The sequence below is a fragment of the Trichosurus vulpecula genome, chromosome 3 (genome assembly GCF_011100635.1).
Source record: "Trichosurus vulpecula isolate mTriVul1 chromosome 3, mTriVul1.pri, whole genome shotgun sequence".
NCBI lineage: Eukaryota > Metazoa > Chordata > Mammalia > Diprotodontia > Phalangeridae > Trichosurus > Trichosurus vulpecula.
This window is the reverse complement of record NC_050575.1, coordinates 96,726,661-96,748,355: the sequence shown is the minus strand read 5'-3', so window position 1 is coordinate 96,748,355 and position 21,695 is coordinate 96,726,661. Positions and strand designations below refer to the sequence as shown.

The 21,695-nt window shown below is 50.1% G+C and overlaps 1 protein-coding gene across 1 annotated transcript; it reads right to left on the bottom strand.

Annotated features, from left to right (window-relative positions):
* Positions 1-10,082: 10,082 nt before the first annotated feature.
* On the bottom strand, positions 10,083-13,829 carry N4BP3 (NEDD4 binding protein 3). The gene is made up of 4 exons (XM_036752289.1): positions 13,464-13,829; positions 12,663-13,205; positions 12,191-12,433; positions 10,083-11,123 (listed from the first exon to the last, which is right to left on the bottom strand). Exons 1-4 carry the CDS (start codon positions 13,827-13,829, stop codon positions 10,590-10,592), a joined length of 1,686 nt encoding a protein of 561 aa, XP_036608184.1. The 3' UTR covers positions 10,083-10,589.
* Between the last annotated feature and the right edge of the window lie 7,866 nt (positions 13,830-21,695).

Sequence of the window (21,695 nt, the reverse complement as noted above, 5' to 3'; positions counted from 1 at the left end):
TTCGCCATCCCAGACGATCCCCTGTGCCGCAGGCACCATATCCATCCTCACCTTTTTTCCTCTAGCCCTAACCCATCCCCGTGTCTTCTTTGTCCCAGACAAGTCCTCTGTTTCCCTAAACCAAGTCACATCCACTATTCCCGAAGCCATTCTCTCCATCCGCTCGCTGTTATAGAATCCATTCCTTCCATCGACGTCCTGTGCCGTAGGCTTTCCATTCCATAATCCTTTTTCCTCTGTTTCCACCCTTTTCTCTCCCTAACCCCAAGTTTTCTGTCTCTATCCAGACCCACCCCTTTGGAAACAGCACTGGAGATTCATATGTGATATCCTGAAGCTGAGACAGGACAGAATATCTGAACCACCACCAGGGAGCTAGGAACAATCCATTAAGTTACTCCTGTTAAATTTTATCACTTACTTGGAACAAGGTCTTGTGCTAAAGCTGAGGATAGTACAATGAACGGTGTGATACGTCACTCCGCTGCCAAGGAGCTTATAACCTAATACAAGACATGTACATAGATAACTATGGTACAAAGGAGAGTGAATATAATCAGAGGGAGTTACAAACAAAATTTGAGAAGTTTGAAGAGAGCCTCTCATTCATCTGGGTACATCAGGCACGGTTTCAAAGAAGTCAGACCGTTTCAATAAGCATTTTTAAAGTACTTATTACATGCCAGGCACTACACACTCTGCAGCTTCCATTGGGGAAACAAAAGAAAGGCCTCTACCTAAAAAAAAAAGTCAGTTTCTGCTCTCAAAGAGTCCACAGTCTAATGGGGGAGACAATATGCAAACGGCTATGTACAAACAAGATATATATGCAGGATTAATTGGAGATAATCAAAAGAGAGAAGGCACTAAGATTAAGGAAAATAAGAAAATTTTTCTTGTAGAAGATAGGATTTTAGCTGGGACTTCAAGGAAGTCATGAAGTAGAGATGAGAAGAGAGAGAATTCCAGGCTTGGGGGACAATGGTCAGAGTTGGGAGATGGAGTGTCTTGGGTTGGGAAGCAAGGAGGCCAGAGTCACTAGCCAAAGAGTCAGTCAAACAATAAGCATTTATTAAGGACCTACTATGTGCCAGGCACTGTTAACAACTGTTAGCAACCTACTGTTGCTAAGTAGTGGGGGTAAAAAGAACAGCAAAATACAGTCACTCCCCTCAAAGAGCTCACAATCTAATAGAAGACACAACAGGAAAATAACTACATATAAACAAGACAGATATGAGATAAATTGGAGGTAACCAACAGAGAGAAAGCACTAGCATTCAGGGTGATCAAGAAAAGGCTTCTTGTGGAAGATGGAATTTTATCCGGGACTTAAAGGAACACGGGGAAGTCAGGGAACATGGATGAGGAGGGAGAGTACTCTGGGTATAAGGAGCAACCAGTGAAAATATCTGGAGTCTAGAGATGGAGAGTCTTCTGAGAGACTCAACAAGAAAGCTGGTGTTACTGAAAGACAGAATACATGGAGAAGAAAGGTATAAGAAGCCTGGAAACATAGGAAGGGACCAGGTTGTGAAGGGTTTTGAATGATATATGAAGGAATTTATATTTGATCCTGGAAGTGATAGGGAGCCACTGGGGTTTTGTTGAATTGAGGGGTGACATGGTCCATTTGGTCATCTGTAAAATGAGCTGGGGAAAGTCAGACACAACTGAAAACAACTGAACAATAATCAGACCTGCATTTTAGGAAGACCAATTTGACCACTGAGTAGAGGAGGGGCTAGAGTAAGGAGAGACTTGAAGCAGAGAGCCGGGTCTCAATGAAAGCCAGAAAATAATGAAGTGGGAAAGGAAAAAGATGTAAGGTGAAAATGAGTGTGTTACCTATGGAGCAGGCATTCCAGAGAGCACAGTGGGAGGGGTTGGTAGCTTTAGAGGTGATATCTGTATTGGATTTTGGAGGAAGGAATAGATTTCAGTACATTTTAGACAGGAGATGAGGATAGGGGTTGGAGGGTAGTATGATGCAGCTAGGTGGCACAGTGGATATAGAGTGTCTGCCTTAGATTTAAGAAGCTCTAAGTTCAAATCCTGACTCAGATATTTATTAGCTCTGTGACCTGGGCAAATCTTCTAATCTCTGTCACCTCAGTTTCTATAAAAGAAAGATAATAGCACCTACATTACAGGGTTGTGGTAAAGACCATATGAGACAACACATGTAAAGTGCTTTGCAAAACCTAGAGTGCTGTAACTATATAAATGCTACCTATTATTACTATGCAAAAGCAAGCTAAATTATCTTCTGTATCCCACAAGTTTCCTCAGGGCTGTGTCCTAGACCCTCTTTTCCTCTTTGCCCACCTCCTTCTCTTTGTGATCTCATCAGCAACTATCTGCTTCAAATTTTTTTTTAAATTTATTTTTAAAATCTTCAGCAACTCCCTATTGCCTCTTGAAGATAAAACGCAAACTCCTCAGCTTGTTATGACTTCGAACAAAGATTTCGCCTCTCTAGGCCTTATAATCCTCATTTCTAAAATGAGGAGATGGCACTGGGAACCCTCTGAGGTCCTTTTCAACCCTAAACCTATGATATTATCCTAATATCAGCTCTCCACAATCTGGCTCTATCCTATCTTCCAGAGACTGTACACTACCTCCTGATTTACACACTATATTCCTGTAAAACTGGCCTGTATGTTCCTATAAATGTAGCATTCCATCTCCCCCTTCATTCCTAGAAAGTATTCATTCCCCCATCTCCACCTCCCAGAATCCTTCACACCTTCAAGACGCAGCTCAGGTGAGCCCTGCTAAGCAAAACTTCCTGATTTCCCCTCACTCCTCTGTTGTTGGTGTTCTCTGGCTCCTTAAATCATTTTGCATCTAATTTTCTAAACACTTATTATCTACCAGTAGGAAGTAAGTGCTTGGCAGGTAGGAACCTTTTTCTTTGGTTTATTTATTCCCTAATAAAGTGCCTGGAACGTAACAGGCATTTAAGCTGATTTAATGAAAATGACTCAAGACTGGGGATGGAGAACAGATAATACTACCAATAGTAGCTAACATCTATATAGTGCTTTAAGGTTTGCAAAGTGCTTTATGCATATTATCTAATTAGATCAAATGGCTAAACACTCCTCTCTGTAAAGAGGTAGGAAGCCACAGGTATGGGATTTTACATTAGCTGTCACAAATAAGCCTTTGTTTTTTTGGTTGTGAGTTTTGATTGGCTGGGTTTTTTGTTGTTGTCACAAGAAGGGATGCATTTGTAGGTTGGTATCAGAAAAATGACTCTGGTGCAAAAAAACCCCCAAACCATAAAACCTTTAAAAATATCTTTAAAGGAAAATAGGGAATATAAAGTAGTCCAGTTTAGGGGGCACCCAGAATATATGAAAAGGAATAGTGTGAGATAAGGTCCAAAAGGTAGGGCAGTAACATGTTGTGGAGGGCCTTGAACTGCAGGATAAAGAGTATCAGGGTGGGGTGCCAAGGTGGGCCTGAAAGTGTACCTCAGAGTTTTTAGGAACTCCTGAGATGCCTGGATGCCTCCTTCCCTCCCTGACTCCCCCACACTTCCTCATGGTGTGGGCAGTACATGTGTGCCTAACAGAGCAAATCCGGGGGCAGTGTTCTTTCTTCACCAGGATGCAGGCAGTGGAAGGCTGAGAAAGTGAATGATAATTTTCTCCCACTCAGAGTCTGTCTCTCCCGTGGAGTCGTTCACTCACTGGCTGGCTCAGGACTGAGTGGGTGCTATGGAGAAGGGACTATGGAGGCAGAGTCCTGGGCCTCACAGCCCAATCAGTGTCTTAGATAACTAAACCTGGGGGCACAGGAATCCAGCTCTTCCTTTCACCCCAAGAGCCAGAGGTTTATTCTGAAACAATGCAATTAATACCTGAGGCATATCTGTCAACATCTGGAGAGCCGTATGGGAGCCTGGGTGGTCCCAGGCCAGCCAAGCAGGAGCAGTGCTGTGAGAGGCATGACTCACTGGTGGGGGTGTGTGAACCTAGAAAGTCCCAAAGCTGAAGGAATCACCACCCCAGGGGCCCAGGCCCTGAACACAGGCTGGACAGATGAACAAAGATACAGGAGACAGACCGGAAAAGCCAGGGGAGCAGTGATGACCTCATCAGCTTTTTCAAAACACCCCTGGCTTCTGTTTCTCTCTTTGGGGGTAACTGGTCTTGCTTGGCAGTAGACAGTCAAGAGAGATCTGGATCCAGCTGCTAAACTGTGAGTCCCTAAGGGCAGGGAGGGGGCTTTCTTATCTTTGTATCTCCTCCAACACCCAGGACAGGGCCTTATGTGTAGTGTGTGATTAAGAAATTTAAGGCAGGAAGAAAACCTGGAGATTCATCTAGTCCAACTCCTTCATTTTTACAGGTGAGTAAACTGAGGCCTAGAGAAGTAAAGCAGAAAAGAGAACTGGATTTGAAATCAGAGGATCTGGATCGGAATCCCAATCCTTCTTTGGGCCTCAGTTTACTCATCTGTAAGATGAAAGAGTTGGCCTAAAGGACCTCTGAGGTCCTTCTAATTCTCTATGCTCTTATGACCTTGGCTGGGGTTTGGACGTGTGGCTTCCTGGAGCAAGTGGAGGTTGTAGCAAGGTTAACTAGAAGACACAGTAAGGGTAGTCTCTCAGAGGATGGCTTTATTGTGGAGCAGTCTCACATTTCAGACGCCCCACCTGTCAACCTTCTGGGGAGCCCATTATGAGCCAGGCTAATTTAATTGGGTCCCTACTTTTGGAACAGAAGGTGAACTCCTTGAGGTCAGGGACCTCACTTTCGTCTTTTACCTTTGTATCGCCGGCAACAAAGATAGCCTCTTTCATACAGTAGGCTCTTATAAATGCTTGCTAAAGGATACTCTCAGGAAAACCCGGAAAGACTCACATAAACTGATACAAAGTGAAATGAGCAGAACCTGTGGAACACTGTACACAGTAACAGCAATATTGTATGATGTTCAACTGTGAGTAATTTAGCTATTCTCAGCAATACAATGATCCAAGACAATTCTGAAGGACTTATGATGAAAGGTGTTGTCCATCTCCAGAGAAAGAACTGGTGGAGCTTGAATGCCGATGAAAGATGCTTCTCCTTTATTTTATTTTTCTTGGGTTTTTTTTTTGGTCTGTCTTTTCTTTCACAGCATGACCTACATGAAAATGTGTTCTGCATGACTACACATGTATAACCTATGTCAAATTGCTTTCCTCCTCAATGGGAGGGGAGAATTTGGAACTCAGAATTTGAAAAAAGAATGTTAAAATTGTTTTTACATGTAGTTGGGGGAATAAAACATTAAATCTTTTTAAAATGCTAGGTAAAATTGAATTGATGGCTGACAACCCAAGAATGGCTAAACAAACTGTGGTACATGAATGTACTATAATTACTGTACTATAAGAAATGATAAATGAGTATAGAGAAGCATGGGAAGAATGACCTGAACTGATGCAAAGAAAAGTAAACAGAGCCAAGAAAAGGACATACACAATGGCTACAATGTAACTAGAAAGAACAGCCACAAAACAATCACTGAGAAGATGATGCAGAATTACAAAGAACAAGCATGGCCCCAAAGAAGAGGCAGGAGAAGACACCCCTACCCCAATCCTTTGCTGAGGTGACAGTTCCACGTTTGGGTCAAATTGCATGTATTTCCAAACTTTTTCAATGTATTGATTGGTTTTTCTTATTTTTTTCTCTGCTTCTTCTTTTTCACCCCTACTAGTGAGTCATTCCTCTCAAAGCACTGATCCTGCTTGGCTCACCTGGGACCACCAAGGCTCCCATCTGGCTCTCCAGATGTTGACAGACATGCCTTAGACTAATAATAGCTAGAACACATGTATCACATACCGGCACAGTGCTAAGCACTTTACAATTATCATCTCATTTGATCCTCACAAGAGCCCTGTGAGGCAGGGGCCCTTATTAGTCCCATTTTACATTTGAGGAAACTGAGGCAAACAGCAGTTAAGTGACCTGCCCAAGGTCACACAGCTAGCAAGCGTCTGAAGTCAAATTGAACCTGGGTCTTCCTAACTCCAGACCCAACATTCTATCCACTGTGACACTAGCCGCTTCCTTTCCTTTAAAAATATTATTTGTTATAAGGGATGGCTCTACAGGATAGGGAATATTGGGAGAAATCCTGGTAGTACAAAAACAAAAGCTACCAATAAAATGTATTTTTTTTTTAATGAAATTGATGCGGGAAGGAAATACAGACCTTTGGAAGAAGAGAAAGGAGACAGACAAGGGAGACAGTTTGGCACAGTGGACAGTGTTCTAGATTTGGAGGCAGGAAGACTTGGGCTATAATCCCCCCCACAGACACTTAACCTAATCAAGGGCAAGTCATTTAACCTCCCTAAGACTCAGCTTCTTTATCTGTAAAGTAATACTAGCTGGCATTTACATAGCATTTTAAGGTTTGCAAAGTGCTTTACAAATATCTCATTTGAGTTTCACAACAACCCTGAGAGGGGGGTGTCTCTGTTATCTCCATTTTACAGTTAAAGAAACTGAGGCAGACAGGTTAAATGACTTGCCCAGGGTCACCATGAAGATAATAACAGCACCTACTTTGCAGGGTTATTGTGAAAACAAAATGAGATAATATATGTACAACACTTTATAAACCTTAAAGCACCATATACATAAGAACGCTTATTATTCTATCCAGGCCCAAGGCCAATCATTTATTCATTCAACAAACATTTATCAGCTATCTTCTAAGTACAGTACTTGGTGCTGGGAGAGATGCGAAGATAAGACACGGTCCCTGCCCAGAGTAGATGTGGCCTCCCAACTCCAGTTGGGTCTGTGTTGGATGAAAGAGTCTGTAAGGGGAGGGTTGGGAAAGGAGGGACACCTGGGAAAAGTCAGGGCCTTTGGGAGAAGGAGGCAGCTACAGGGCATCAGGGAATCTGGTCCAGGACCACATCTACCCTGAACTCACCCATCACAACATCTCTGAGGCTGATTTGGCTTCAGAAATAGAGGAAACTGGTTTGTTGAGTGGCAGATGAGCTGGGGAAGATCTAGTTTCCTTCTGAGACCCATAGACTCCTGTCTGCCCCACCCCCTCTGGGCCCCACCCCCACCACATCTGGGCCAGACAGGAGCTTGGTTTCTGGCTTCTCTGCCAAGTTTTGGTGCCGCCTCCCTCTGTGGGCCCTCTCCCCGACTCCCCAGCACACTAATTGCTGGGTGGGGAGCTGCTGTGGGTATTCAGAAGCTGTGAAGAGGCCTGGGCCCCAGCAGAGGTGCTGAGCCCAGGAGCTTGAGCCAGCCACCACCCTGGAAAAGGAGCCAGTGGCTGGTGAAGGGGTGGTGACACCTTAGAGCTCATCCTGCCCTGCCTTGCCATCTGACCCTGTGGGAAGCAGGGCAAGGAAAAGGATGGAGCCTACTGAGTCTTAGGGCCATGTCCTTCAGTTATGGCTGGTCTGGCTGAAGCCCCTAACATTCCTGGTGCCACTAGATGCAAGGATGGAAACTGGGCCAGTGAGCCAGGCCTGACCCCTGGACCCTGTTAACCTTAGTGCCTTCGAGAGGGTTTCAGGAGACACACTGAAATCCACTGGGGACAGGCTGGGAAACACAGTGCTCACAAAACAGCCCCAAAACAGCCTGGCTTCCATCTTCCAGAAAGCAGTCAGGCTACAATTCCCAGGACCCCCTACACCCCACCCCCATCCCATCCTCCATCCCCCAAAGCAAGGTCAGGCTGTCCTTCTAGCACAGAGGAAAGCAAATGTCAAAAAGGCTGGACCCCGCCCTAGTATGTACTCACACCCAGCCCTATACATGTATGCTGGGCCCCCCACATACTTCCTTATTACATACATACCACATTACACCCACCCCCAGACAGGCTGATTTTTCCTTTTATACAGCCCACTCCCACCTCACCCTATGCGTGTAGATCCCGTTACAGAGCCCCCCACACACACATACACACATACACGCATACACTCTCACCCTTTTCCCTTTTAACAAAGCCACCTCAACCCTCTCCACCATCTGGCCCTGGGTACCTCGCCAGGACTGGCCAAACCAAATCCTGCTGCTGTTACCATTGGTAAAAACCTCGTCTAGGTGGAAGAGAGAGAGCAGGCCCAGCTGACCTCTGGGCTTTTGCCTAATACATGTTTCCTAAATTTAATTTTCTTACAAATAGACCCAAATCCAGCTCCACAGGGCAAGGGCTGATGTCAGTCTTTTCTGCCCTGCCCCAGGCCCAAAAATAATACAAGCAGACGTTTACCTAGTGCTTTGAGGTTTACGAAATGCCTCACACATGAGCTCATTTGAGCCCCACAGCAACTCTCTGAGATGAGTATTACCCCCGCTTTACAGAGGAAGAAAGCAAGGACCAGAGAGGTTAAGTGAATTGCCCAGGGTCACACAGCTCCCACCTGGCCAAGATTCAGTCCAGGTCATCACGATGCCTTTCAGTCAATTAGAAGCTGCTTCACGGCTTTTTTGGTTTTGTTTTCTTGGTTTTTTGCTTTTGTCCTTCTATCCCTAAGGCCCAGCACATAGAGCATCAGAGCTGTGATTTCCTCAGCTTAGGGATTTTTTTTTTTGGAGGAACTTGTCTACCACCACTAGAACTTCACGGATAGTCTCTGACCCAACAGAGAGCTCCTAGGGACTTGCCTGATGCCCTAAGATGCAGCTGGCAGTGAGATGGATACAGCACTGGGTCTGGAGTCAGGAGAATGAGTTTGCATCCAGCCTCAGACACTTAGCTGTGTGACCCTGGACAAGTCATGGTTTGCCTCAATTTCCTTATCTGTAAAAAGGGGATAATACTGGCACCTACCCCTGGGGTTGCTGTGAGGATTAAATGAGATAATGTTTGTCAGGCATTTTCATAAGCCTTTTAAGCATTATAAAAATGTTAGCTATTATTAAGGGACTGAGCCAGGGTCTCAGCGTCAGAGGCAGAATTTGAGACTAGGTTTTCTTGTCACCAAACCCAGCATTCTATACAAGACAGGCTGTCTCATATACAATGTGTGTGATAAATGCTCATTGAACTGCATTGAGTTGTCTGTCATAAGAAATGTCTTTCTGGTCCAGATAAGGGCCAACATTCTTTCTTCCACTGAGACAAGGTCAGAGAGGCTCTTATATCATGGAAAGACAGATGACCATGGAGCCAGTAGTGAGACTCAATTTCTGCATCTGTATGATGGGAGTAACAGTCCTGTAAAGATCAAGGCAGATAATGGGCTTCTAAAGGCTTTGCAAACCTTAATGAAAGAAAAAGCATTTATTATGTGGGATACAAAGAAAGAAAGAAGCAACCTTCTCCTCCACCTCCTCCTCCTCTCTCAAGGAGGTCGCCCTGAGGGGGCAAGACAGCTCTGTAGGAGAATTCAGCTACAGGGCTCGTGGAGAGGCGTAGGGGCCCCAAGGATAATGACCAATGTCAAGGCCTAGGAATCCTCGAGATGCTGTAGAAGAGCAGCCCACCATCATTGGGAAGCAGGAAATCGAGTCTCGATGGATATCAGTTCAAGCTGGGGTCCTCCAGGTGCCAGGATGCATCTGGGCTGCCTGCTAGTGGGGGGAGGGGAAAGTGGGGTCCCCGTAGAAACAACTGCTACTGTCAAAGGACAGAATGACTGTCCCTTTGTAAACTTGGTCATGGACTCCCTTCTATCATTCTTTTGCCTAATACTTCCCCTTATACCTCCTCCCTTAGGTCCCTAATAAAGTTTTGGGTGTCATTTTTAACCAGTGTCTTAGTAGGATTATGGAAAGAGAGGCTTTCTTTCCTCACCTAGACCAGAAAGAGAATCAATCAGTGAAGCCCAGAAGCTCAGCAAGGCCCAGGGGAAGTGCCTTCCTCTCCGTAATCCAGTGGAGCTGGATTCTGGCCTGAGAGTGAACAACCTTGACAGGAAAGTGGTCTAAAAGCTGGGCTAGGTTTTCGGTCCCCCCTCACCTGGGCCAAGTCTTTGCAAGGCTCTCCTTCCCCCTCTCCATAACACACTCCTCCTGGAGTTTTTGACAGAATTAGGCCTCCACAAAGCAACCAGACTCTCCAATTAAAAAACAAAACAAAACATGGCTTTATTCTTTGAGGGGCAGGCACCTGTGTCTGAGCCTCCTCACACTGGCCCACAGGGAGTCAGGGAGGACATGACACGGGGGTTCGTGGTCTCCAGGCTCCCTCTCCTGTTGCAGCCCTTTCCCCCACCAAGCTCTGATCATCGGGGGCTCCACTCTAACCCTCCCAGCCTCTTCACTGGGCCTGGGACGCAGATCGCATAGCCAATCCAGGGAGTGGTTAGGCTTGGCATGGCTGGGACATACTTGAACATATGATAAAGGGGGAAAAAAAGCACCCCTGAGCTTTTGCTTCCAAGCACCAAAACGAGGGCAGTGCCCACACTGGAAGCCCTCCTCCCAGGCCTGGCCTAGCCCTGCATGGGGCTATCCATCCTATCCTTCCTCAGGGACTGGGACCCTGCAGAGGAACGGGGAGAGAGAGAAGGGGGCACCCTCCCAACTTTTTCCAAGTACTATTCCCGTGGCATCCTGCGGCAGCCACCTACTCAGCTCCAGCGTCACTCAGATCTTAGAGGACTCAAGCCTTGGGCTCCAGGGTGCCTGTGGTGCCCTCAGCTCCCGTAGCTCCCTCAGCTCCTGCTCCAGAGTCTGATTGCGGTGGTACATCTCCATGTAGCTCACCTGGATTTCCCGCTGGTAACGTAGGACCCTGTTCTTCTCCTCCTGCCATGTCCTCCGCTCCTGCTCAAAGAGCAAGGCCTGCTCCCTGCCCTGCTGGCGCTCCCGCTGCAGCTCGGTCCACAGCCGTTCTGCCCCGCCACTGCCCACCTCCCCCCGAAGTCCCTGGCTCTTGGAATCATCTGTCTCACAGCCTCCATCAGGCAGTTCCCCTGGGCCTGGGCCATCCTGGGGGCTTTGGTGGCAGAGGGTGTCCCGGAGCCGGGCCAGCTCACTGTCCTTGGCCTCGGCCTGAGCCCGGCTGCTTCGGAGTTTTGTCTTCAGGCTGAAGATTTCTGCTAGCTTTTGGGCCAGCTCTGCTTGGGCCTCCCGCAACTGCTGCTTTAACAGAGAGATTTCTGAAGTCTTCTGACCCGCCTAAGAGAAAGAGGGAGGCATTAGAGAAGATGCAATCAGAGTGGAAGGGGGTGGGAGAGTGAAAGGAAGAAGAGGAAGGATCTCTAGAGCTCTCTCTGCCTGGGAAGCTGGAGGGCCCTTCCTTTCTCTGGGCTTCAGTTTCTTCATCTGTAAAACCAGGACGGCATAATGCAGCTCTCTCAGGATTGTTGTAGATAATGATTTGTAAACTCTAGAGCACCCCAGAAGTGTGAGCTGTTCTTTCTCTGGGCTCCACCTTTTGGAGCTGTGTTTTCACCTGTGGGAGCTCCTCTTGCCCCTGTCACTTCTCCCCAGGCGCATGGCTCCCCCAGACTAGCTCCTTCCTCCCCATCTGATACTTAGGGTGAAGAACCAGCAGGTTATAGGACCTAGGGTTGAAAGGAAGCCTAAAGCTCATCTAGAACCTGGGTTTCCCCAAACTTCTTTGGGCACCATGCCCACTGGCTTTCAGTTAACCTTTCAGTACCCTCTAGAGCATATACGAGGAAGCAAATTCTGGAGTTTACCATGCATATGTACATAAGAAATAAAATGCCTCCATTTCAATGAGATAATATGACTATTTACCAGACATTCCCCGTGCCCCCTCGTGCCATCTTGGGGTATATACATACACAGACCAAGCTGGGAACTCTAGACCAAGCCTCTCATTTTACAGAGGAAGAAAATGAGATGAGGCAAGAAGTGACTTGCCCAAGGTCACACAGCTCATAGATTGAGAAATTTGGGAAGGAACCTTAGAGGTCACCAAATCAGGGTCACAGATTCAGGGTTGGAAGAGATCTCTTAGGCCATCGAGTCCAGCCCCCTCATTTTCCAGATGAGGAAAACTGACGGTAAGGAAGGTTAAGTCACACAGGCAGTATATGGCAGAGCTGGATTTGAACCCAAGGCATTGGACTCTAGAGCTAGTATTCTTTCCTCAAAGTAAAGCTGGGTCTCCTAACAGAAGGTATCACTGAATCTCCATCACAGTCTTCTAGCCCTGAGTCAGGGGCTATTCTGGGTGGGCCTCCAGTGACTGCAGGCTGCCAGCTCCCCCTCACCTCCCACTTGGCCTCCTCCTCCAGACTGGGGCTGGTGCGCTCCGGGGAGTGTGGAGGCTCCTTGGCCAGGCCCTGACGGGCACTGAGCTCCTTCCGCAGCCTCCGCTGTTCCTGCTGAGCCATGAAGAGCTGCAGCTGGAGGCTCCGTTCATTGCGTTCGGCCTTCTGGGCCACCTCCTGCAGCTTCTCATCATAGAGACGCTTCAGCTCGGCCAGCCACAGCTGCTGCCTGTCCTCCAGCTCCTGGGGGAGAGATCGGGGCCTCAGGAACACAAACCTCCCTCCCTGGACATGAACACAGGCCAAAGAGGACGGACTTTTCCAGAAATCCCCAAACGTCCCGACAGAGCAAGAGTGAGGATGGTGGGAGGGACAGATGAGGAGAGGAAAGAACATGAGGACAGGGCCTGGATGGCAAGAGGGATGGAGGAGGACAGGTTGTGGGAGGAGAGGTGGTGGGTGCAGCCCTTACCTGTACAAAGGGACTGGGGCCATCATCGTCACTGAGGCCTCCTTTTAGCTCTGATAGTCCCCCAACCCCAGGCTGGCCCTGCCGCAGGGCCACTGAGTCCTGGGCCACCTGAGCAGTGTAAGTGAAGTCGTAGGGGGGTGGGGGCTCGGGCAGGCAGCCCAGAGTGGCCAATGGCCCCATTTCACCAGCGGTCACCATTGCCTGTTCCTTAGGGCTTCGGGCAGCTCGGTCCAGGGAGCCCCCAAGGTGGTTGACATGTCCCACAGAGGCACTGAAGGGGCCAGGGCCACCGCTGCCACCACTGGAGGAATCAGACAGGCCAGGGTCAGGGCCACCTTCATCCAGACTAAGTGCCTGCAGCAGCTGAGCCCGAGCATGGCTGGCCTGGGGACCAGGGCTCAGGGGTGGGTTGCACACAAGTGTATGAAGGCTGCCATTGCTCTTCCACAGCTTCTGGCCCTTGTGGGCTGCCAAGCTCTGCATGGACAGGAAGCTCTTCCCTGTACCTACTGTTGGTTTGAAGACCGAGGGTCGGATGCGGCACTGGATGAAGAAAGGGAGGGGAAAGTGTATGTGAGGCCCTTGTTCATGCCACCTCTACCCATTCTCAGAGGTGTCCCACCCAGATGCTTGGAGTATACACCCCCAGAGGTGAAGCCTCCCCTTTCCCTGTCTCAACATCATGCCCTGGGCACCCCTTCCCTGTTGGTAAAATTCCCCCAGCCATACAAGCAGAGAAGAAGCCCCCCTCCTCCTACTCTTACCCCCGGACTGAGCAGGCTCCAATTGCTGCTACCTCACCTTGTCAAAGCGGCCTCGCTCAGGCAGGGAAGTCTTGGTGAAGTCAGTCCCCCGGGGGTGTTCCCGGTAGTAGAGACCAGAGTAGTTGCTATGGTGGTCATCATCCCCCTGCCGGTGAGACCCCCCTGATGGCCAGCGTTTGGTGGCTTTGGAGTCCTTCTTGGCCAGGTGAAGGTAGCTGAGGAGCTCTCGCTGGCTCAAACCCTTCCGAAGGAGCCCATCGGGCTGGCGTGAGCTTCGGGCGCTGCCCAGGGCAGCCCGCAGCTCCTCGGGGGAGAAGTCCTGTCTCTCCAGCAGGCTCCCCACGCTGCCCATGGTATAGAGGGCAGTGTCACTGCTTCGGGGAGGTCTCTGGGCTGTTGCCATGAAGCTTCAGCAGGGCTGAAAGGGCCGGCTCTGGGAAAATCAAAGGCAGGCTCAGAGGAGTGTTCCCCCCCAACCCCTTCCAAGGCAGACACTTCCCTTAGTACGTGTGATTCTACTGTAAGAACCATAGGAACTCCTTTGCCATTCTCTGCTCCATTCCTGAGAAGCTCTGGTCCACCTGGCCCAAGACGCCACCATTCCAGAGAACAGCTCCTCTATTTGGCAGCTAAAGGTGCCCCCACCCACTCTGGCCCTTACACACACCCTCCCAATACCAGGCACAGCAGGGTCTTGAGTCCTGGTGATCCAAATTCCCTCCTCCCCCAAATCCAGATTCTCATGAGTGGGAGATGAGGGGGAGGCCTTTGACCATATCTGCCCATTCCCTGTGGCAAGTGCGTCCTAGCCAGCAGGAATAATCAAGTACCACCAAGACTCCTAGGGCCTGTGATCCTCCCTCCCTGTGCTCCTTCTTCCCCTTTATGTATTCTACACTGGATCTACTCTGAAGGGCTCAGAAGGGGCTAGAGAAGGAGGTGCTGCCCTTGAAAACCCGAGGCTAGACTTGGCCTGTCAGCCCCGCACAGGAGAGGTCCAAGTACACAATGGGGTAGGTACGATGTGGGCAGGGGGTTTTCTCTGAGGCGAGACCTGCTCCTTGCAGAGTTGACCTCTGTTTTCTTCTCCTTCTGGGACCTAGCTGAACCTGGACAGAGGGGCTTTGCAGGGGTGTACAGAGAGAAAGAACTCGAGTATGGGAACAGACACAGTCCAGTCCATGCCTTCACTCTCCCTAGTAAAGGGCCCCAAGGGAAGCCCAGGGAAGGGGGTAGGGCCCTGGGTCCCACAGCTGGAGAGACACAAACAGGAAGGGCCTGGAGGGAGGAAGGATGGAGCTGGACAATGGGCAGTGCATCCGGAGCAGGTGTGTATGTGTTGGAGGGATTGGGGGGGGGCCTGCTTACTTACTCATGCCACCCTCACAAGAAAACAATCACGCACAGAACCCTAAGCTCCCCAGAGCCTCGGGTCCCAGGCTCCCACTCATTCATGGACAGAAGGGGATGCACCTGGGAGCTTATCCCCTTGATGGCCTTCCAGATCCCCCCCAGACAAAGCCAGCTCCCCTCACCCCAGGCTCCATTCTCCTGAACCATTTCCAGCTTTTGTGTTTTTGAAAGACAAAGTATGTATGTGGAGATGTATGAATCAATGAGCTCCCACCCCCAAGTCAGGGACTTGAAAGCCTTTAAAAAAAAAAAGGTACAAACTTTGGGGAAAGATTCCTGTTTGTTTTTCCTCCCTCCCGAGGGACTTCCCCCACCCCTCATTTTCCAGTGCTCCATAAAACCAAAAACAACAGAAAAGCCTTGGTCAGGATGGGGGTTGAGGGGGTGGGAAACAAGTCTCCCCCCCAATCTCCCCCTCTATTTCCTGGGCCTCATTTCCCATCTGTTACTCAGGCCTCTCATTGTGGGTGGAATTTTTGGAGGCCCTGCCGTGCCAGGGGTTGGGGTGTATGAAGCAAGGTACTTCCTTGCAAATAGAACAAGAACCCAGGAGTTCTACCTCTTGGTTTGGGTCATAGCAACTCGACCTAGAAGGAACCTCGGCAATCACCTTCTCAGAACTTCTAATTCCAAAGAAAAGGAAACAGAAGCCCAGAGAAAGCAAGGAACTTGACCAGGGTCTCGCAGCAGAGAGCCAAGTGATTTGAGCCCAGGTTCTGACTCCAAATCGGTGCCTTCCTCCAACCTCCTTTTCATTTAATTTAGCAAGCATCTGTTAGAAGCCTCCTGTGCTCGCCACTGTGCGTACCTCAGAGCAGACTCTCCATGTCGGAGGCATACACATGCACACACAAGCACCCGCATGGGCCAGCCCCACCTCCGAGGCCACGATGACCCGGGCATCATTCACCCAGTCACCCTCGGGCACATTCCTGCCCCTGCCTGTGCAACCCCCAGCCACCAAGGGGGAAGCTGGAGCGGGAGGGTGGAAATAAAGGGAGGGGCCGAGAGAGGGTGAGGCAGAGCCTGGGGAAGCCCCGAAGTGACTGTGTTCAAAGGCACACCAGGGGCCAGCACTCTTCATTTCCGTTCTGCTGAATTCACACAAGCCTTTCCTGTGCCTTTGTTTCTCTTCTAATAACCATGGGATCATAGAACATTGGTTCATAGAAGCAGAGCTGGAAGGGGCTTTAGTGCCATTAAGTCCAACCTTCTCGTTTCTTAGGTAAACTGAGGCACAGAAAAGTCAAGTGACTTGCCCTGGGTCCCTCAGCTAGTACGAGTCTGAGACAGAATATGAACTCAGGTCTCCCTGACCCTATCCACTTTTGCCTTCCACCCAGAGCTGGACAACATCCAGAGGGGATTCATAGGGAAGGGGGACAGTTTGTCATCCTTTGGATCTCTGGTTGGCCAAAAGGGCCAGACTCCCTCTGTCAAAGGCTGTTTTCTTTGTTCTGGCATCCAACTATGAGAGAGGGCCTGTGTGCTGGTATTCCTCCTCACCCTCAGTCCGGACACTGAACTCCTGGGGATTCTCGGGGTGGGGGAGGCACATAACCTTGATTCTAATGCTGATGATCCAGACTATGTTCTCTGGGTCTGGGGCTCAATCCAGGAGTCTGAGAGCCTGGAAGCGAGAGGTGGAACAGAAGCAGCAGAAGGGAGAGTCCTTTGGCTGAAGCTACATGCACACACAGCTTAACATGAGTGCACATTCATGAGGACACACACACACACACACACACACACACACACACACTCTCGAGCTCGAAAGCGGTTTGGGTCTGCTATACTATACTCCCCGGTGAACAGAGCTGAAAGGGACCTCAAGGGCCATCTACTCTCATCCCTTCATTTTAGAGATGATAACTGAGACCTAGAGATGTTAAGTGACTTACTCAAGGTCAAACAGGTAGTAAGTGGCAGAGCTGGATTTGAACCCAGGTCCTTTACGTCCAAATCCAGCCCCTCATTCCACTACACCAGGAATTCTGTAAAGATTTGGTGACTTGAACTGGGCTGGGCTGGGCCGTGCTGGCTGGAGATGGAAAGAGCCAGTCTCAGGACCATCCTCCCCCAGGGACCCCATTGGGCCTGCTCAGGAAGTGGTCCAAGTTCTGGGGCAGGCTCTGGGACAGAGGGAGCTCCAAGGAATGCAGAGCTCTGGGGGCCAGTTTAAAGAGATTCCATATCCTCAGCCCTTCCCCCAAGCCTTCAGCTGCTTTTAGAGGTCCACCTCTCACCTTCTGAACCATCCCCCCATCACACACACACACACACACACACACACACACACACACATGCACACATGCACATTCCAGGCTGTTGCCTAGAGGCATCAGAGCTAAGAACTCAGGGTAGGGCAGGAAGGGGAGCAACCTGGGATTAGCCAGCCAAGGGGGGGGGGGGCAGGGAGCAAGGAAGGGAAGAATGGAGTTTCCTGACCAGCTCTCCTGGGATTAGGATGAGTAAACTGGAGCCTTGGAGGTGAATCAGGGCCTCCTCATGGTCCCCACAGGCAGCCAGAGGAGCTTCCTTGGGTAGGGCAAATCCAATCAGTCCCCTCTGCCCACCCCAGGCTAAACTCTGCTATTCATTCCCTGTATTACCCAAGCCCAATCCCTCCTCTTCCTCAATTTCCTCCTCTGCAGAGGGAAGGGGCTAGACTTAATGGTGGCCAGGATTCCTTCTAGCTCTGACATGCATCATTGCATGGATTCTATCTAGGACGATTCCCTCCCAGAGAGATAGACACACACTAACTGAGCCCCACGGACCACCTTCATGCCTTCTGCTAGCACCTTTCTATGGGCTAAGAGACAAAAGCTGACCCACACAACTCACTCACTGGGGGAGTGGGTCTCCACCCCAGGGGTTAGATTACTAAGGTTTCCCAAACCAGGCAAATCTAGCTCTTGAGCTTCACAGACCATTCCGTTGGTCTTCCCACACTGACCCCAACTCCTAGCTAGGCCTTACTGAGCAGGGAGACCAAGCTGGGCTAGGGGGATGGGATAGGAAGAGGCTAGCCCCTTAACTACAGAAGGCTGGGGGTCTCAGACAGGGAAGGGCCCCACCACCTGCTGGAGGGATTGTTTTACAAAGACAGCTCTGGCCTGAGGGGAAGAGGGTGAAGCTGAGAGGAGAAACCGGGAATGTCACTCTCCAGAGGAATGGGGTTGGGCAGGAGCCCAGAATGTCACTGTGGCTCCAGATATGAGGCTGGGGCTGGGGAGTGGGCAGGGCCCCTTCAAAGGGACACTGATCCCAACAGCCAGCTGCCTGATCTCCCTCACACTACAGCCCTCATATCAGACTTTGAAGCTGAGGCCAGGACTAAAAGGGATAGGAGCCCCCCTCCCACCCCTGCTTAGTCAAGATGGGGGTGAAGACGGAGAGGAAAAAGACCCTAGTATTCAGAGGGTCTGAGATACCCTTTAGATTCACAGAATGCAAACCTTGCCTCCCTACAGGTTTCTCTGGAGAAGGTTGAGAGGGGATGCTGATTAAATATCAAGGTCCTTTCCAGGATGATTCTATTGATTACAGACAAGCTAGACAGAGATTCCAGGCCCTGGGCTGGGTATGGGTCTTTTGTATTCTTTAAGGATCCAACCAAAGCCTTCTGAGCCCCATGAAGTGACACAAATGCATTTTATCCACTGCTCAGCCAGAAAAGGCTGAGTGCCCAGGAGGGAGATGGAAAAATGCCCTGGGGGAATTCTAGCTGAAGAATGGGGGTGGGGGGGGCAGGAGGAAGGGAACTCCCAGAATTCTAATTCCACCTTCCACATGTCCCATTACTCAGGACCTTAATTTTCCCCATCTGAGCAACAGGGTCAATACAGTTTCCTGACTCTGAGAGCTCTGGTTGGGATTCCGTAGTGGACAGAGACCATATGCCACTTTGACCCTGAAGTCCAAACACCTCCCTTACAAGCCAGAGCCACTAGACAAAAGCAGAAAGCCTCACCTGTGAAATCTTGGGCTACTTACAGGAAAAAGAGAACAGCTTTTGGAGGGAACATATGCACATGCATAACACATATGTGCATAGACGCATACATACACACGTGTGTGCACATGCATGCACATATATGCATGTGTGCATATAACACCAGTTGGAGGATGTGAATGTGTATGGGGGTGTGTATACACACATGTACATTGTTGTATATGTGCGTGTACGCACACATGTACATGTATGCGTATACACACACATATACAAACACATACCAGGAAATTCCAACCCCTTCCGGCCTCCACTCCCCTTCTCGGACAGCCAGAAGGAAGGGGTGGCTCAGCAGGCAAGTCCAGTCCCCAGCAGGTAACCCAGCCAAACGGCCAGCCCCAAGAGGCAGGGGAGGGAACTGTCCCCACCCATGTCTGCGCCGGTCTAGGAGGCGCCCAGCCCAGGACAACCTCACAAACCTTCCCACCCTGGGAGCCACAGCTCCAGACAGATTTTGGTCAGTGTGCCAGGCCACCTGTCCTAGCCCACCCAGCCGTGCATTACAGCTTCCACCTACCCTCCGGTGAAGGTGACCCACCTAGGTCTAGGTCTAGGTCACCCAGAACTCTCAATGGGGTTTTCAGCAACTATGGCTGGGGCGGGGAGGATGGGGGTGTCTTCCCTCCCACTCAGCTTGGGGCGCTGGGGGCTGGCTGTCGGGGGGATGGGGAAGCAAGGCGAGGTCAGGCGTGGGGCTCCCCTCAAGGCTGTCTCACAGGATGCAAATAGACTTGACCATGGGTAGGGCAGATGAGACGGGCCACCCCGGATCACCAATCCGCATTCCTGGAGCAGCTGCTCTCTGTGAACAGACCTGGGGTATAACACAGCTCTTCCCTGCCCCTCCCACCTTCCATGGTCCCAAGGGCTGAGCCAGGGCTGGGGTTGGGGAGAAGAGGGGGGTGCTGGCCTTTGAGTCCCAAGGTTGACCGGCCAGATTGAGCCATCATCCTGCCGGAGCTCTTAGAAGCCAAGTACGGCCAGGTGCCGGGGGCTGGGGGCTGGCGAGGCTGCAAGGGAGAGCCCTAACAGAGCCCTGCAGCCCAGGATCCCAAACCCCTTTCCGCAACACCCCGCTGGTGTCGCGGGACAGAGCCCCTGAAAACCCTCAATAAGCAAGAACCCTGGAAGGGCACTTGGAGATTTCTTAAATCTAGCTTCCCCCTTCCAGGCTCACCCCTTCTTACAGAGGGGGAAACTGAGACCTCAAGAGGAGGGGCGATTTGCCCAAGGTCACACAGGGAGCCAGCTAGCTCTTCCCTGGGGGTCCCGGGGACAGGACGGGATGGTCTGCTAAGGTGCACTGTTTTCCCCCGGCCCCTGCCCCACATTCCAGAGGCGCAGCCAGGCACACTCACCATGTTGGTGCCGGCTCTCGCTCCTTGCCAGCCCTCTAGGTCCCGGGTCTGGGACCGGGCTTCGGGGTCCCAGCTCTCCGATGGCACAGCAGCCTCTTCCCTCTCCGAGATTCGAACCCTCTTAGCTCCAGACTCCCGGCTCTAGACGGCACTGAAACCCCAGCCACCCTCTCTCTGCCGCAGGGACACAGAGAAAACACGGTCCGGTTTAGGAACCGGAGCCAGAGCCAGAGCCGGCGTTTCGAGTAGTTCGCTCCGCTCCCAGGGGCAGAGGGAAAACCCGGCCTGACTCAGTCCCAGAATTTGAGACCTGGACCGGTCTCAGAAGAGGCAACCAGCCAACCTCCCCGGGAAAGCAAGAATGGAGAAAGCGAAGTCCGACAGCACCACCGCCCTGCTTGTCCGGAAACCGTGGGCCAAGGTATCCCCCGCCTCCCACTCTTCTAGCAGAGGCAGATTCTTAGAACCATCTCCCTCACCCCTCCTCTTTGGAACACACTAATTCAAGTGAGGTTCCTGCCCCATCCTGCTGCCCCCTTGGCGCGCCCTAGGCACACCCCTCCTTCTGACCCAGCTGCAGGAGGTGGGTGGGACAGAGCCCATGCTTGGGAGTTGTGAATTTCTGAGTTGTACGCCTGGCTCCTGGCAGAACCGGCTATTAAAAGTAAAGTGCTTCTTAGCCTACCTCTTTATTATTTCTTCTTCCCTCTTCCACCCAGTAATACTGCATATAAAACAAAGATAATTTTCTTTGAGATTCTGAAAAGAACCCTACAGGCGTACACGCTTAAAAAATACATAAGTCTCACACCCATAGATAAATATACATGAATATGTATGCATATATACATGTATATATGCATTTGGCATCTGCTCTGTTAGAGAGATCTCAGCCATTTGAGCATTTGCTTGTCCTGGACTGGTGATATTCTTGGGATGCGAAACTTCACACGAGCAAATGGCAGATTCCTCAAACTCTCAGGCTCCGAGAAAGCCTAAGACATTAAGACGTTGACTTGTCTCAGGTCACACACCCACAATTAGCATGGGTCAGAGAAGGGATTTGAGCCTAAGTTTTCCTGACTCAGAGGTTGGTAGTCCATATAATAATACTTTACATTTTAATACTATTTTAAGGATTACAAGTGCTTTCTTACAATAACATTGCTAGTACTAATACTGCTCTCACCATTCTAGAGCTGGAAAAAAAAAAACAACCCTAAACCTGAGGGTCAGAAGGGTTTTGTCTTACCTATAGTTACTTAGATGTCAGAATTGGAACTCCAAACCGATTCTCTGAGGCCAGTGAATACTTTCTAAGCGTAAAGACAGTGAATACTTTCCCAAATATACAACCTTGTACATAGATGGAGTCAGGAGGCTAGGTGATAGAATGGATAGAATGCTGGACCTCAAGTCTCAGGAAGACCTGAATTCAAATGTGACTTCAGAGGTATACTTGCCTGGCTCAGAATGGTATATG

Excerpts from the sequence above, each read along its gene's own strand:
- N4BP3 (XM_036752289.1), bottom strand. The coding sequence starts at position 13,829 with ATGGCAACAGCCCAGAGACCTCCCCGAAGCAGTGACACTGCCCTCTAT. Across the intron at positions 12,434-12,662 it reads GCCCCAGTCCCTTTGTACAG|GAGCTGGAGGACAGGCAGCA; the intron begins GTAAGGGCTGCA and ends TCTCTCCCCCAG. Across the intron at positions 11,124-12,190 it reads AGGAGGAGGCCAAGTGGGAG|GCGGGTCAGAAGACTTCAGA; the intron begins GTGAGGGGGAGC and ends TCTTTCTCTTAG.